Consider the following 17,048-nt stretch of genomic DNA (forward strand, 5'->3'; position numbering starts at 1 on the left):
AGCTTCCTACCCTTTGTATGGTTTCACTGTGTTATCTTTGGTAAACCATACATTGGGTGTGGGGGAAGACTACCCTCTTTATGACCAAGGATGTTGTTCCTGCTTTTAGGTTTTATGACCCTTTGATCAACACACACACACACACACACACACACACACACACACACACACACAGACACACACACCCAGTGTATACATTTACATACAGTGCCTTGTCTTTGTAACCAAAAGGGGTTGCAGGGGGAGGTGTTTTGTAAACTATTGTTTGAAGTTTGTCAATAAAAGGCAGCGAGAGGAGGCCATCATCGGGGTTCATTGTCGTGCTGGACACAGATGAGGGGGCCTCCCTTGCGCAAGAAATCGATCGAACACTGTTGCCTTGTTTTTCTTTCATGGGAATAAGTCTTGGATACAGCGGGGTCTGAGTTTAGACCCAACAGGCACCTTTACCTGGTTACTTTGTGTGATAAATCATAAAATTTTAATTGCTGAAAGCATTTCTGTCATGCAACAATGACGAAAAGGTCCCAGTCTTTCTTCCATTTCCTTTTTAACACTAAAATTAATTTGACGTGCCATAAGTCCAAGAACCTGCAAGCAGCACACATGAATCATTTTTTTGAAATGTAGAAACCACAAAAAAGGAAGCACTGTCAGACCAGTTCTCCCCCCAGTTTTATTGTTTAGTATTATATAATTTACAGATTTATAATAAATAACATAATTAGAAATACTGAAAAACCACCATTGCATTATATATGTTTTGTCAACATATATTAAAAAAATATTCATTTAATTACATTATGATTACTGTCATGTAAACTTTTCACCACAATCAAATGGTTCATTCCCTGGCGTCTCATGTGTCTCCTCAGACTTCCCTCTCGCGTGAATCTTTCTCCACAAATGCTACAGTGGAAAGGTTTTTCTCCAGAGTGGACTCTCATGTGTGTCTTCAGATTTGTGCTTTGGTTAAATTTTTGTCCACAAATATCACAACCAAAAGGTTTCTCCCCTGTGTGGACTCTTTTGTGGATTTTCAGATTTCCTTCTCTGTTAAATGTTTTGCCACACAAGTCACAACCAAATGGTCTTTCTCCTGTGTGAACGCTCATGTGAGTTTTGTAATGAATCCTCTGCGTAAATCTTTTACTACAAATGCTACATTTGAATGGTTTCTCACCTGTGTGGACACTCATATGTCTTTTCAGATCCCCAGGCTGTGAAAATCTTTTACTGCAAAGACCACAACCAAATGGTTTCTCCCCCGTGTGAATCCGCATATGCGTCTTGAGATTTGTGTTACGGTTAAATTTTTGTCCACAAACACCACAGCTAAATGGTTTATCTCCCGTGTGGACTCTCATGTGTCTGTTAAGGTTGTATTGATGTCTAAATATTTTTTCACAAATGTTACAGCGGAATGGTTTCTCTCCTGTGTGGATTCTCATGTGGGTCTTTAGATGTGCGTTTTGATTAAATCTTTGTCCACAAGTATCACAGCCAAATGGTTTATCTTCTGTTTGGATTCCTTCTAAATCAGTTCGGTTCACTTTTAAGCATTTCTTATTAGCTAAACAGCATGAAGACCTTCTCCCTGAACTACTGATAACATGTTTCTGAAGAGACCGTTTACACTTTAAACCTGAATCAAGAGCCTTGCTGTCCTTCCCACCATTGCTACTGACTTCAGTTTCTGGTCCAGAGTCTGTCAAAGGCTCCTGCCAATCATCATCATCATCATCATCAATACTGACTTCAGTTTCACAAGAGTCAGAAACTTTTCCATCAGTATTTTGTTTTAAATGACCAGACTGGTTTTTGTCAGGGTCTGGCTCTCCACAGTGCCCTCCATCAGTTTCTGACTTTATTTGTTTGTCTGAGCAGCTGCTTGGAGGCTCGGAATCATTGTTGTCTTGATTAAGTTGCGAGCAGTAAGGTTTCTCTTCATCATCTTCACTTTTCACTCGAATTGCAGTGACTGGAAACCTGGTAATATCAGTTTCCTGCAGCCCATTAAAGTACTCTCCCTCACGACAGGTGAAGAGTTCCTTCTGTTCTGCCTTTATCTGGTAGAGGTCTGAGTCCTGCTGGTCCACAAAGGGGCTCAAGGGAAACTCCTCTTTAATCAGGAACGTCTGCTGACCATCTGCAGGGAACCCAGAAACACAAATGTCCATAGACTGGAGTATTTAGCATGTGTCGGTTGTTTTATTTTCAATATTTACTGCATTCTCCCTGTCACTCATCTGGCTATTTGCCTGTCCTCCCCAACTGATCTGTACAGCTTGACATGGCTTCAGTTAGAAAAAAAAAAGAAGTCTATTTTAAGCAAATGGAACAGTGTGTCAGTTCTGGGATATTTGTGAAACACATCTGTTGGAACGAGAAGCATCATCCTGGCCGTGTCAGAGCCAGAATGTCATGCAGCTGCAGACAGTGTATTTTTGGAGTAAATCCCCACTATCAGAAAATCCCTAATGCTTTGGAAGAAAGCAAAATTACCTGCTATACACTATTGTGAAAATAATGCGTTTTGATAGCCCATACGAGTTATATGTTAATACGCTACAACAAATGCAATTGAATGTGCTTCACTTACCTACTCTGTTCAAGACTTGTGTCTGCACCAGTTCTGAAGCAGCTGATTGTGTCACGAGTGCCATCAAACCAAGACGTCTTGGTTCATCTGGTCGAAGGCTCTTAACTCCTGTGTGGATGCTCCTGTGTCTTTTCAAAATTCCTGGTTGTGAAAATCTTTTATTGCAAATATCACAGCTGTATGGTTTTGCTCCTGTGTGAACTTTCATGTGTGTCTTTAGGTTTCTCTTACAGTTAAATCTTTTACCACAGACATCACAACCAACCAGTCTCTCCCCAGTGTGGACCCTAATATGTCTCTTAAAATGATTCCTCTGTGTAAATTTTTTGCCACACATACTACAGTTAAAGGGTTTCTCTCCTGTGTGGACAATCTTGTGTCTTTTCAGGTCCCACCGTTGTGAAAATGTTTTATTACAAACAGCACAACTAAATGATTTCTTTCCAGTGTGGATTTTCAAATGTCTATAGAGATTATACTGATGTCTAAATTTTTTTTCACAAACGTTACAGCTAAATGGTTTCTCACCTGTGTGAACTCTAATGTGTGTTGTAAGATTTGCTTCTCTCTTAAATTTATGTCCACAGACATCACAATCAAACAGTCTCTCTTCTTTGTGGCCCGCCATCTGTGAATGTGGATTTTGCTTCATTTTAAAACATTTTTTATTTGTCCTTTTTCCCAAATGACTTGTCACATGTCTCTGAAGAGTTTGCCTATAAAGGAAATGTTTACCACAGTCAGAGCAGTTGAAGGATGTGTTGGCACTGTTAAATTCCAGATCTTCATTTTTGCCTGACTCAAGTGTCCTGCTCTTCTTTCTACCATCATAACTGTCTTCAATTTCAGGTTTATGCAATTTATCACCAAAGCTGACTTCCATCTCAAGAGAATCAGGACTCTGTTGTGGGTTTGGGTCAGTGGCTGATCCTGGTCCTCCACAGTCCTCTCCATCAGTTTCTGCTTTCATTTGTTTATCTGAGCAGCTGGTCAGAGGCCTTTGATGAAGCTGCAAGGAGTCAGGTTTCTCATCATCATCTTCACTCTTCACAGGACTAATTGGAAACCTGGTGATATCAGCTTCAACCAGGCCATCAAACTGTTCTCCCTCACGTATCTCATTTTTGTGATGAAGGTCTGTGTCCTGCTGGTCCAGACTGGGACTCCAGCGAACCTCTTCTTTAACTGGCAACAGCTGCTGAAGATCTGAAAATTTTCCATTCATAGCAGACGATGGTGTGGCACTTCTCTCATAGCTGAATAAAGAAAAACAACAGGATATGTCTTAAAGTCACATACCATTTATTTTAATTATGATTTATACTAAAAGGAACAGTGGACTCATGTGTGCAAAAAACAAGAATAAATAACAATCACGGACAGATAAAAAGACACACACTGTGAATGTACAGCATCAGTTTTGTGTCTGATATGAAGGAAAGTCCACACATATAGAAATCTGTGCTTTGTCACTTCAGGACTGTGTCAGTAAAATACAACATGAAACATCTTTTGGGGAAATTGCTTTTTTTTTTTTTGCATGACTCTGAATGTGTTTTTGGAAAAGCTTTTTTTTTTTTCCTAAAGGAGAAGAAGACAGAAAAAAAGTTATTAGTGCAGTGGTTCCCAAACTTTTTTTGCTAGGCCCCCTTTGTTTTACAAGAAAAATGTTCGCCCCCCCGCGTGAGTGCACGCGCGCATGCACACGCACGCACAAACACATCCTCCAACCACACACGCCCATATTTTGCTCCACTGCGGTTTATTTCACACCTCAAACATTTAGTAGAATAGAATTAGAATAGAATAGAATTCAACTTTATTGTCATTGCACATGCACAGGTACAGGGCAACGAAATGCAGTAAACAATTAAGCAAATACAAGTAATGTGCAATAAACTACAGGTAGTAAGAAAATAAACTACTAACTCTTTTACGCTACGTCCACGCCTACACGGGTACTTTTGAAAACGCAGCTGTTTCGTCCACACGTAAACGGCGTGAATCACCGAAAACGGAGATTTTTTAAAACTCCTTTTTTGCGTTTACGTGTGGAGGAGGAATACAGAGTTTGTCACACAACATCAAAGGTATGTGCCTTTTTCACGCCACGCTGTGCGCCATGTTATTGTTTACATGAGTTGAATCGCAGAAAGGCAGATAGAGACAAAATACTGTTAATCTGACTATCTGCAGGTTTTACATGCTTACATACACACACAGTTACTGTCCCTCCATTTACAAAGACAGAGGCATCACGGTGTGATTATTTTACTGTAGTTGTTTTTTTCCTGTGTAATAATGTTCAACATTGCTATCAATACATTTTTAAAAAATGCGTCTCTGTGCAAAATGGGTTTAAAAACATAAACAGCTGTAGGATACTGTTTGTCCGTGATTTGAACCGGGGGAACAAATCGTGGCAGGATCAGTCTGATATTATTTGTATCCCGCTGTAACTTTACTGTATAAAGAACTGTCATCTCCAAAATGTCACCAGTAGTTAGCCATTACAACAAGTGTTTGTGAAATAAAAATCAAGAATGTGGGATACTGTTTGTCCGTGATTTGAAGAGCCCAGAGCTGCTCCTGACAAAGGGAAAACCAATTCTGCAGGGAGACCTACCTCGGCACTTGTGCAGGTGAAACCAAAGGGAAGATTTGCTTAACCATATTTTCTAGTCTTTGGCTTAGAATGAAGTTGTTTTGGAAACATATTCAGCTTCATCTCTTGCTTTGCATTCCTGTAGGCGCCCCGTGCTAGCAGTGTGCAAGCATTTTGTCCCCCCCCCCCCCTTTCATACTGCGATGCATGCATCCCTGCCATGGCTCTGCATCCCCCCCACACACACACACACACACTTTGGGAAGGTCTGGGTTAAGGCATCTACCTATCTTTCTCCCACTCCACTTTGCTTTTAGTTATGAACAAGAACCCAAAACACTTAAACCCTACTTTCCTGCTAAATGAAATTATGCTGCTTTTGGACTCCCAACATGTTTGTCTATAAACCTCCTGAGCTGAAAACTGGCCCCAATCAGTCCTTCATATGAAAGTTATTGTCGCAGCTGATGCTGAACAGGCTGAGCACAAAATCTTCAGAGTTAAAAACTGGCTCCAATCTGCCCTTTATACCAGAGTCACTTCACCTCACACTGATACATATACCCGAGAAAAACCGCGGTAAAGTGAGCCGTCATTTGTGAGCCGCGGTCAAGCCAGCCGCCTCGTATCCGCCGCATAAATTTCCTTGCGCTTTTACACCAGTCTTTACGGTAGCGCCTTTACGCTTTATGTGCCGATTGAAAGCCTATACCCGCGCACACGTGCGCGCGCGCGAACAGTCGCACGCACATGCGCGCACACAAATTACAATGAAACAGCCCGATACAGTCAATACAATTATGGAAATGTCAGAAATTCATTAAAAATCATCCTGAGTAGTTGAGGTCCAACTTTCAACACATTCCTTCTCTGGGACACCTACTGTACCTGTGTGCCAAGTTTCATCCAGATTTACTGTAGAATTCCTCAGAAATTAAAGGGTACTTGTATCCACTGCAGTCAGCCAATACAATATAATTATGTCAATTTTCAAAAATTCATGAAAAATCATCCTGAGTAGTTGAGGTCCAACTTTCAACAGATTCCTTCTCTGGGACACCTACTGTACCTGTGTGCCAGGTTTCATCCAGATTTACTGTAAAATTCCTCAGAAATTAAAGGAAACGTATATTCAACGCAATCAGCCAATACAATAGAATTATGTCAATTTTCAAAAATTCATTAAAAATCATCCTGAGTAGTTGAGGTCCAACTTTCAACAGATCCCTCCTCTGGGACACCTACTGTACCTGTGTGCCAAGTTTCATCCAGATTTACTGTAGAATTCCTCAGAAATTAAAGGAAACTTATATTCAATTCAATACCATCAATACAATAGAATTATGTCAATTTTCAAAAATTCATTAAAAATCATCCTTTTTTTTTTTTTTTTTTTTTTTTTCTTTTATTATTTATTTATTTTTTAACATTAATCAGTTCACATGAATTCATCCTCCCGAGGCGAATGGTTTGAAGTTTCCAAGACACGTTAGAGGAGTGGAATCTTTGCGTAGGGAAGGCTGTTGGAAAAAAACAAAACAAACTACAGCCATTCACTGAAAAACAGGCTCTATCAGCAAAGAGATATAACATTAGTAAGGTCTGTGGCAAATATGCAGAATTGTTAACTGTTTCACTCTTTAGAGGAACAATTTTCAATCATTAATGAGGCAATCATTCTGTTTTATCAAGGTGGTTACAAGACAGCAGTCAATAATTGTAAAATCTATACTTTTTGTAATTTTTTTTTTTTTTTTTTTTTTTTTTTGGCCTGTCCCGTTTGGCTCTTTTGCCATCAGATGAAAAGGCAAAGAAAGATGCCCAACGGATTTACTTTACCAAACTGACCATCCCAGCCTTGCCGTAATGGTCCATTTGATTCACCTTTTATTGTTTATTTTATTTTCACTTACTGAATACGGGACAGACTTGACTGGGGGAAAGAAGGGGAGAAAGAAAGAGGGAAAGAGAAACAGCTGAGAAGAGGGACGGGGGAGAAGGGCAAAAGACAAAAACCAACAGAACGGGCAGAGAAAAAAAAATGCATATATCAATCACCTGGATCACCTGCTGAGAAAGAAAAAAGAAAGCAAGCAGAAGAGAACAAGAGTAATAGAATAAACAACATCACAATGATATATGGGAATATGACAGTAAATACTAAATGTTAAACATTATTGTGCAGCACATAAGATCAACAGAACACAGTGTGCTTTGAGGTAGGAGCCAAAAAGGGTGTAGTTTGTGGGTGTGATCACCCGTGTGTACACCTGTGAGCATGGACGCGCTTGTTTTTTGTTTTTTTAAAAGGTTCCTTCATGTAATAATCTGCTAGAGGGTGTGGGGGGGCCACAGCCCCGTCCTCCAGGGCTTGAAGCAGGTGTGGAGGAGATCAAAACTCCAGACATCCAGAGGCCCCCAGAACACAAGAGACCAAGGAAGACCAACAGAGGGGCAGCTGCGCCACTGTCCCGGAAAGAGCTGAGGAGAGTCCCAGATGAGGGCTCACTCAGCAGCCGCGGAGCAGAAGCCAGGGGGAGTTGCAGTGACGCGCCCGTGAGCTCCGCCGGCAGCCAGCTGCGCCTGAGTGACCGAGCCCCAGGCCGAGAGGCCGGGGGCACCCCACCTCCGAAGTGGCCCGAGCGAGCCCCAGGCTCCAGGCCCCGATAAGCGGCCGCCAAGGAGTGAGCCGGTGTGTACCTGGACGCCCATCCCCGGACACAAAGAACCACCAACGCACCGATGTCTGAGGGGGTCCGCCACTGGCAGGGGAAGTGGTGGTAGGGGGAGATAGGCCTCCAAACCTTGGAGGGCCTGAGATGTCCCCAGAGAGGTGGCGCCTGACACCCAACCTGACATATAGACACAGACATACAGGCACACACAGATACAAACATCCATTCCCACCCTCATGCTCTCATATGCACTTACTCCACACTCAACCAACGTGGAGACAGACATAAAGAGACGTTGTACACACGATCACACTCCCCAAGCGTACTCTACAAACCGGGTCTAGGTGCCCCCGCCCCTGGAGGGGGGAACTGCACCCAGACCCAGGTGGTGTTTCCTTTTTCCCTGCAGTGGGGGGAGGCAGACCGCCCCGACTCCGCAGCAGCAGGAAGGCTCCACACTCCAGACCGCAGTCGGACGACCAACTCCTCCTCCTAGTCCTAGCCCCCCTGCTCCAGCAGGTCGCAGAGAACGGGGGTGAGAGAAGACTCCGAACCTCCCTCCACCCGCTCATTGTACGGCCATACCACCCTGAGCACACCCGACCTCGTCTGATCTCGGAAGACTGGGATTTCTAATTAGATGAAAGGTTTTTAAGCAAATCTGAGACCAGAAGTTTAGGTCTAAGTTAACTGATAAATCCGCTTCCCATTTTGCAATAGGAAGTGATATTGATTCATCTGTTTTAGAAAGCATTCTGTATATTTTGGATAGTAATTTGGGGGGTTTAAGAGTAAGAAATTGAACCACACTTGGTGGTGTTTGTAGTTCAACTTGACCCGGTTTAAATTTCTTTTTTACTATGGATTTAATTTGTTGATATTCTAAAAATCTTTTCTTGTTGATCCCATATTGTGTAACTAGTCCGTCAAATGAAATAAATTATGTTCCTTCTAGTATATGTTCTAAATATTTGATTCCTTTATCACTCCAATCTGAAAAGTTTATCATATTATTGTTTTGTAATATGTCAGGGTTGTTCCAGATAGGTGTACGTTTGCATGGGATTAATGAAGACACCGTCAATTTTAGAAACTCCCACCATGCTGTCAGAGAAGAGCTGATGTTGATGCTTTTAAAGCATTCATGTCGTTGGATGTTTGAGCTGATAAATGGTAGGTCTGAGATCTCTAGATTATTGCAGAGTGCTTGTTCTACATCTAGCCAAGGTTCATCTAAGAGGGTATGTTTTAGCCATCCTGAGATAAACTGAAGCCTGTTGGCTAAGAAGTAGTGCTGAAAGTTAGGCAGTTCTAGTCCTCCTTTATCCTTGGTCTTTTGTAGTGTTTTTAAGCTTATACGTGGGGGTTTATTTTTCCAAAGGAATTTGGACATACATGAATCTAGAGATCTGAACCAATCTTGTGGCGGTTTAGTTGGGATCATTGAGAATAAATAATTTATTTTTGGTAAGACCATCATTTTTATAGCGGCAACCCTTCCCATGAGTGATATGGGTAGACATTTCCATCTAGCCAGATCATCTTCTACCTTCTTTAAAAGTGGGATATGGTTTAATTTAGTTAGATCTGCAAGCTTGGGAGAAACATTAATACCTAAATATTTTATATTTCCCGATTGCAGTGGTGTAGAAGAGGAATTATGGAAGGAGCAATTAATCGGTAGGACTGTAGATTTTGACCAGTTAATTGAGTAATCTGATATTCTTGCAAAAGAGTTTATCAATTCAATCACCCCAGAGATATTGGTTTGTGAATTTTGGAGAAAGAGTAACACATCATCCGCATAAAGGCTGATTTTATGTTCCACGTTCTTGCATTTTATGCCCTTAATTACTGAATTCTGTCTAATTGCTGCTGCTAGTGGTTCAATAAAAATTGCAAATAGTGAAGGGGAGAGTGGGCATCCCTGCCTGGTGCCCCTCAAGAGACAGAAGCTGGAGGATGTCTGGTCATTTGTTCTAACACAAGCTGTTGGGGAATTATATAATATTTTTAACCAGTTTATGAAAGAGGATCCAAAACCAAATTTGTGTAAAGTTGCAAATAGAAATTTCCAGTTAACTCTGTCAAATGCTTTTTCTGCGTCTAAAGAGAATATTGTAGTTTCTAGGTTTTTACTGTATGAGTAGTCTATCAAATTAAGTAATCTACGTGTATTTGTTGATGAGTGCCTACCTTTTATGAAACCAGTTTGGTCAGGATGAATTAAGAGGGGGGTTATTTTCTCCAGTCTCTTTGAGAGAGCTTTGCAGATTATTTTAAGGTCTACATTTATAAGGGATATTGGACGATAGCTTGAGGGATATACAGGGTCTTTGCCTGGTTTTAGCAGGAGATTAATGTTTGCAGAATTCATATTTGATGGAAGTCTGCCCTTTTCTTTAATTTCCAACAACGTTCTGTAGAAAACTGGTGCTAGAATCGACCAGAATTCTTTGTAGAATTCTGCAGGAAAGCCATCTGGACCTGGAGCCTTATTATTGTGCATACTTATCAGGGCTTCCTGGAGTTCACCTGGTGTCAGTGGTGAATCCAGTGCCATTGCTTGAGTGTCCAATAATTTTGGAAGAGTTATGTTGTCCAAAAACTGATCAATTTCTTTTTTAGATGGGTTTATTTGTGGTGAATACAACGTTTTATAGAAATCCCTGAAAATGTTGTTTATTTGTATCGGATCATATATTGTGTTCCCAGATGAATCTTGAACAGCACATATAGTTGTTTTTTCTTTATTTTTAGCTGGTTTGCTAGAAATTGACCGGATTTATTACCATGTTCATAATTTTGTAGGCGTAGTCTTTGTACTAAGAATTTTGTTTTTTTTTATCAATTATCTCATTTAATTCTAGTTTTGTTTTGCGTATTTTGTTCAATGTTTCCTGATCTTGGTGGGACGCGTAGGCTTCTTCTAGTGATTTGATGTTTTTTTCTAATTCCTGAATATTTTTGTTTTCTTTTTTCTTTTTATGTGATGAGAAAGAAATTATTTTACCTCTCATCACAGCTTTCCCTGCTTCCCATAGAACAGAAGCTGATGTTTCGGGAGTGTCATTATAGTTCAAATATGAAGTCCACTCTTTTTTAAAATACAGATTCCTTCTCTGGGACACCTACTGTACCTGTGTGCCAAGTTTCATCCAGATTTACTGTAGAATTCCTCAGAAATTAAAGGGTACTTGTATCCACTGCAGTCAGCCAATACAATAGAATTATGTCAATTTTCAGAAATTCATTAAAAATCATCCTGAGTAGTTGAGGTCCAACTTTCAACACATCCCTCCTCTGGGACACCTACTGTACCTGTGTGCCAAGTTTCAGCCAGATTCACTGTAAAATTACTCAGAAATTAAAGGACATTTATATGCAATTCAATACAGCCAATACACTACAATTATGGAAATTTCAAAAATTCATTAAAAATCATCCATAATAGTTGAGGTCCAACTTTCAACACTTTCTTACTCTGGGCGTCCTACCGTACCTCTGGGCCAAGTTACATCTCAATTCACTGTAATGTTTATCAAAAATTGAAAGAACAATTATATGTCAATGCTGGATGTGTGTCCTTTCAAAGTGACACTAAATAACAGAACTCAGGCACATCAGGGAATAATCCAAAAGGCGGATTTATTAAACAAAAACAACATACAAAATATCTCTAACCCATACTACATAACCTAAAAAGAAACAAAGGGACACTTAGAAGCACAAGAAAACAATACTGAAAGGGCAAGAGAGACAGCCCAAACATAATCCACAACTAAAACGCCAAAAGAACAAGTCATCCCACATAGCAGACGGGTCTTGCCTGGATCTGGTGTCAAGCCGGCACTGCTGGATGACTTCTGGCATGGTAAGATGGCACTGTTTATGTGATGGCATGCCACATTTGGCCTGATTGGGTGAATGTGACATGTTGTATAGAGCACTTTGAGTAATATGGGTGAGTAAAAAAGTGCTGTATAAGAATCAGTCCATTCACTGTCTGAACAGAGTTTCGTCATGTTACTTTTGCACTATTATGTTCCAGCACATGTTGTTATTACATGGCTTACATGGCTAAGGTACACATTAGGCTGACATCTGGGGCCAGAGCTGAAACTGTTCTGGGCCAGCACAGGGCCAGCAGTGTGTCTGCAACTGGCCTTGTGCTGGCTCATGTGTGGGCCACCTCTGGTAAACCAGATCTGGGCCACCATAGGCCCGTCATTCTTTGCGGTACGCAGGCCATGTGTAAGCACATTGTGTGGGACAGATCCAGGCCATACCAATTTTGCTATGTGGGAGGAATTATGTAAAAATAGAAACATCATAAAAATGAAAATGAACATAAAGTAAAATGTACTGAAAAGAACATCAGTATGGCCATCATTATTTGCTTGGAAAGTCTAAAGTTCCATGGCTTTGAACAGCCAGAGAACGCAATGCCCAGCTTAGAATGACTAAAAGTAACTTCTTTTAACATTCTGTCATTCTGCTTCTATATCAAACATCCACTAAAAATAGTCATTTGAAAAAAAATATTCGCCACTTTTCATCAGTTTGGGTTCCTCTGTTTATAGCAATTTTTAGAAAAGAACCCAATACCTTTGTCACTATACAGTTGTACAGTGAGATACAGAGCATCTCCTACTCATTGCAAACATGCTGGGAGGGTGGCTCTATCCACCTTAGTGCAGCTGCCGTACCATACTGTGATGCAGTAAGTTAGTAGGCTCTCAATGGGCGAGTGGTGGAAGGGTGAGCTGTAGTCCACAAAGAGCATTCTGGCGTAGCTCTGCCGCTGTTCTAGGTGACTCAGCACCGAGTGGAGGGTGATGGCATCTTCTGTGAATCTGTTTGCACGGTATGCAAACTGGTGGGGGTCGAATTCTGGGGGGAGGTAATTCTTGGTGTGCTGAAGGACTAGTCTCTCAAAGCATTTCATGATTACCGGTGTGAGGGCCACAGGGCAATAATAGTTCAGGCTGGTGATGGGAGACTTCTTTGGTACTGGGATGATTGTGGCTGATTTTAGACAGGATGGGATGGCTGCTTCATCCAGTGAGAGGTTGAAGATTCTGGTGGAGATGAGGGTGAGCTGGTGGGCACATGGTCTTAGCACTTTACCACGTATTCCGTCTGGACCGGCCGCCTTCCTGGGGTTCACTGCTAGGAACACACATCTGACATCGTGCTCCGTTACAGTGAATGGAGCGGTGCAGGAACCAGGTGAGGATGAGGATGGGAGCAGGGCTGAGGCAGATGAATGCTGCTGTTGTGGTGTTTCAAAGCGGGCGAAGAAGCTGTTTATTTCCTCTGCTAGCTGCACACTCAGGTTTTCTGTTTTCACAGTTCTGCCTCTGTGGTTTATGATGTCTATTATTCCATGCCATGTGTTGTTGCTGGACAGGTGGGACCCCTTTTCAGGTCAGCTCGAGCAGACCTGTACAGAGCTCTGTCAACAGACCTACAGGGAGTGCAGAATTATTAGGCAAGTTGTATTTTTGAGGAATAATTTTATTATTGAACAACAACCATGTTCTCAATGAACCCAAAAAACTCATTAATATCAAAGCTGAATGTTTTTGGAAGTAGTTTTTAGTTTGTTTTTAGTTTTAGTTATTTTAGGGGGATATCTGTGTGTGCAGGTGACTATTACTGTGCATAATTATTAGGCAACTTAACAAAAAACAAATATATACCCATTTCAATTATTTATTTTTACCAGTGAAACCAATATAACATCTCCACATTCACAAATATACATTTCTGACATTCAAAAACAAAACAAAAACAAATCAGCGCCCAATATAGCCACCTTTCTTTGCAAGGACACTCAAAAGCCTGCCATCCATGGATTCTGTCAGTGTTTTGATCTGTTCACCATCAACATTGCGTGCAGCAGCAACCACAGCCTCCCAGACACTGTTCAGAGAGGTGTACTGTTTTCCCTCCTTTAAATCTCACATTTGATGATGGACCACAGGTTCTCAATGGGGTTCAGATCAGGTGAACAAGGTGGCCATGTCATTAGTTTGTCTTCTTTTATACCCTTTCTTGCCAGCCACGCTGTGGAGTACTTGGACGCGTGTGATGGAGCATTGTCCTGCATGAAAATCATGTTTTTCTTGAAGGATGCAGACTTCTTCCTGTACCACTGCTTGAAGAAGGTGTCTTCCAGAAACTGGCAGTAGGACTGGGAGTTGAGCTTGACTCCATCCTCAACCCGAAAAGGCCCCACAAGCTCATCTTTGATGATACCAGCCCAAACCAGTACTCCACCTCCACCTTGCTGGCGTCTGAGTCGGACTGGAGCTCTCTGCCCTTTACCAATCCAGCCACGGGCCCATCCATCTGGCCCATCAAGACTCACTCTCATTTCATCAGTCCATGAAACCTTAGAAAAACCAGTCTTGAGATATTTCTTGGCCCAGTCTTGATGTTTCAGCTTGTGTGTCTTGTTCAGTGGTGGTCGTCTTTCAGCCTTTCTTGAACTGAACATAAGTTCCCTGCAATTTCTGAAGAATATTACAGTAAATCTGGCTGAAACTTGGCACACAGGTACAGTAGGTGTCCCAGAGGAGGGATGTGTTGAAAGTTGTACCTCATCTACTCAGGATGATTTTTAATGAATTTTTGAAAATTGACATAATTCTATTGTATTGGCTGATTGCGTTGAAAATAAGTTTCCTTTAATTTCTGAGGAATTTTACAGTAAATCTGGCTGAAACCTGGCACACAGGTACAGTAGGTGTCCCAGAGAAGGAATCTGTTGAAAGTTGGACCTCAACTACTCAGGATGATTTTTCATGAATTTTTGAGAATTGACATAATTATATTGTATTGGCTGACTGCAGTGGATACAAGTACCCTTTAATTTCTGAGGAATTCTACAGTAAATCTGGATGAAACTTGGCACACAGGTACAGTAGGTGTCCCAGAGGAGGGATGTGTTGAAAGTTGGACCTCAACTACTCAGGATGATTTTTAATGAATTTTTGAAAATTGACATAATTCTATTGTATTGACTGTATTAGATTGGATACAAGTACCCTTTAATTTCTGAGGAATTCTACAGTAAATCTGGATGAAACTTGGCACACAGGTACAGTAGGTGTCCCAGAGGAGGGATGTGTTGAAAGTTGGACCTCAACTACTCAGGATGATTTTTAATGAATTTTTGAAAATTGACATAATTCTATTGTATTGACTGTATTGAATTGAATATAAGTTTCCTTTAATTTCTGAGGAATTCTACAGTAAATCTGGATGAAACCTGGCACACAGGTACAGTAGGTGTCCCAGAGGAGGGATGTGTTGAAAGTTGTACCTCATCTACTCAGGATGATTTTTAATGAATTTTTGAAAATTGACATAATTCTATTGTATTGGCTGATTGCGTTGAAAATAAGTTTCCTTTAATTTCTGAGGAATTTTACAGTAAATCTGGCTGAAACCTGGCACACAGGTACAGTAGGTGTCCCAGAGAAGGAATCTGTTGAAAGTTGGACCTCAACTACTCAGGATGATTTTTCATGAATTTTTGAGAATTGACATAATTATATTGTATTGGCTGACTGCAGTGGATACAAGTACCCTTTAATTTCTGAGGAATTCTACAGTAAATCTGGATGAAACCTGGCACACAGGTACAGTAGGTGTCCCAGAGAAGGAATCTGTTGAAAGTTGGACCTCAACTACTCAGGATGATTTTTCATGAATTTCTGACATTTCCATAATTGTATTGACTGTATCGGGCTGTTTCATTGTAATTTGTGTGCGCGCATGTGCGTGCGACTGTTCGCGCGCGCGCACGTGTGCGTGAGTCTAGCCTTTCAATCAGGATATAAAGCGAAAAGGCGCTACCGTAAAGACTGGTGTAAAAGCGCAAGGAAATTTATGCGGCGGATACGAGGCGGCTGGCTTGACCGCGGCTCACAAATGACGGCTCACTTTACCGCGGTCGAGAAAAGCAGCATGACGCATTTACACCTGTTACACCCCAAGTCTGAGTTTAAACTTTTGGAGCATCGTACGTACAATCTGTATCCCAACGGGGTTAAGATATTTCCCCCATAGGTAGCAGAGGTTACCTGTCCAGCAGAAAACACGCAAGTTCAGCGTCAGTCTGGAAACATTTGTCCCTCTTCAGTGCTTTCCACCTGGGGAAGGTAACACCGATGTTCACCCTGCCTTCCTGCGGCAGCCCCTCCACATTTACTTCCGTATCTTCGTGTTTTAGCTTCATTGGCGGCTCAGATTCGCGCTCCAGTGAGTTTATTAAACGCTGAGATCCTCCATTTGTCAGCTTGTGGCTCCTCAAAATTCACAGAACACAACACGGTTCGCAAAAAACATACCGAGGGATGGGCATCGTCTCCATAAGCTACATGCCAGTGAGTCCGATCTTTGTTTTGTTCCCCCCTGAAACTCAGTACAAGAAAACGAAGGTTCCTACACATTCAAGCCTCCTTTTTTCTCTCTAAACTTTAACTTAAGTAAAAGCCGCAATCTTACTGAAATAGATTAAGAGTACTAAAGATTTAGGCAAATATAATTAAAGTACGTGAAGCAATCATACTCATTATACAGAATAATAAACATTATAATCAAAGTTATGGATTAATGATGTTTAATCTTGTAGGTGGAAATAATTTGAAATGCTTAAATATAGCTCAAGATAAGAGATCTGAGTAGCCGACGATATGCCATATGGCTGAGAGCGGCTGGCCCGGGTTCAGGTCTGTTCTGCAGCCCTTTGTTACGTGTCTTCACTATTACTATCCAATAGGGCAAAAGTAAAAAGATTCTGTCGTATCCTCTGCTAACACCTATCCTAGGATGGATCCTCCGAGTTAATTTGTTTTTGTATCTTAAGACATCATTTTCAGTGTTTCTATACAATCTCTCATTGTTGAATCATTTTGGAAATAGTCTAATTAAGTGGAGAAATATCAATGAAGGGTAAGAAAGTAGTTGATAAGTTGATAAGAATACAATTTTTATTACGAACATACATACTGACAAAAAATACTGAAAATAAGCAAATTAAAAATCACTGATAACAAACAGTTATTAGCAAGGAAAAAAAAACATGTTTAACCCTAAAGGGGATAGCTACTTAATTAAGCATTACTTTAAATTAACATTACTTTAAATTAAC

At 41.0% G+C, this 17,048-nt stretch overlaps 1 protein-coding gene across 1 annotated transcript; it reads right to left on the reverse strand.

Annotated features, from left to right (window-relative positions):
* Positions 1-788: 788 nt before the first annotated feature.
* On the reverse strand, positions 789-16,284 carry LOC146627178 (uncharacterized). The gene is made up of 3 exons (XM_085360287.1): positions 15,979-16,284; positions 2,603-3,858; positions 789-2,149 (listed from the first exon to the last, which is right to left on the reverse strand). Exons 1-3 carry the CDS (start codon positions 16,131-16,133, stop codon positions 789-791), a joined length of 2,772 nt encoding a protein of 923 aa, XP_085216413.1. The 5' UTR covers positions 16,134-16,284.
* Positions 16,285-17,048: the final 764 nt, after the last annotated feature.

This window comes from Diplotaxodon limnothrissa, linkage group LG8 (genome assembly GCF_057381915.1).
Source record: "Diplotaxodon limnothrissa isolate DT_005_m linkage group LG8, D_limnothrissa_male_GT1.1, whole genome shotgun sequence".
NCBI lineage: Eukaryota > Metazoa > Chordata > Actinopteri > Cichliformes > Cichlidae > Diplotaxodon > Diplotaxodon limnothrissa.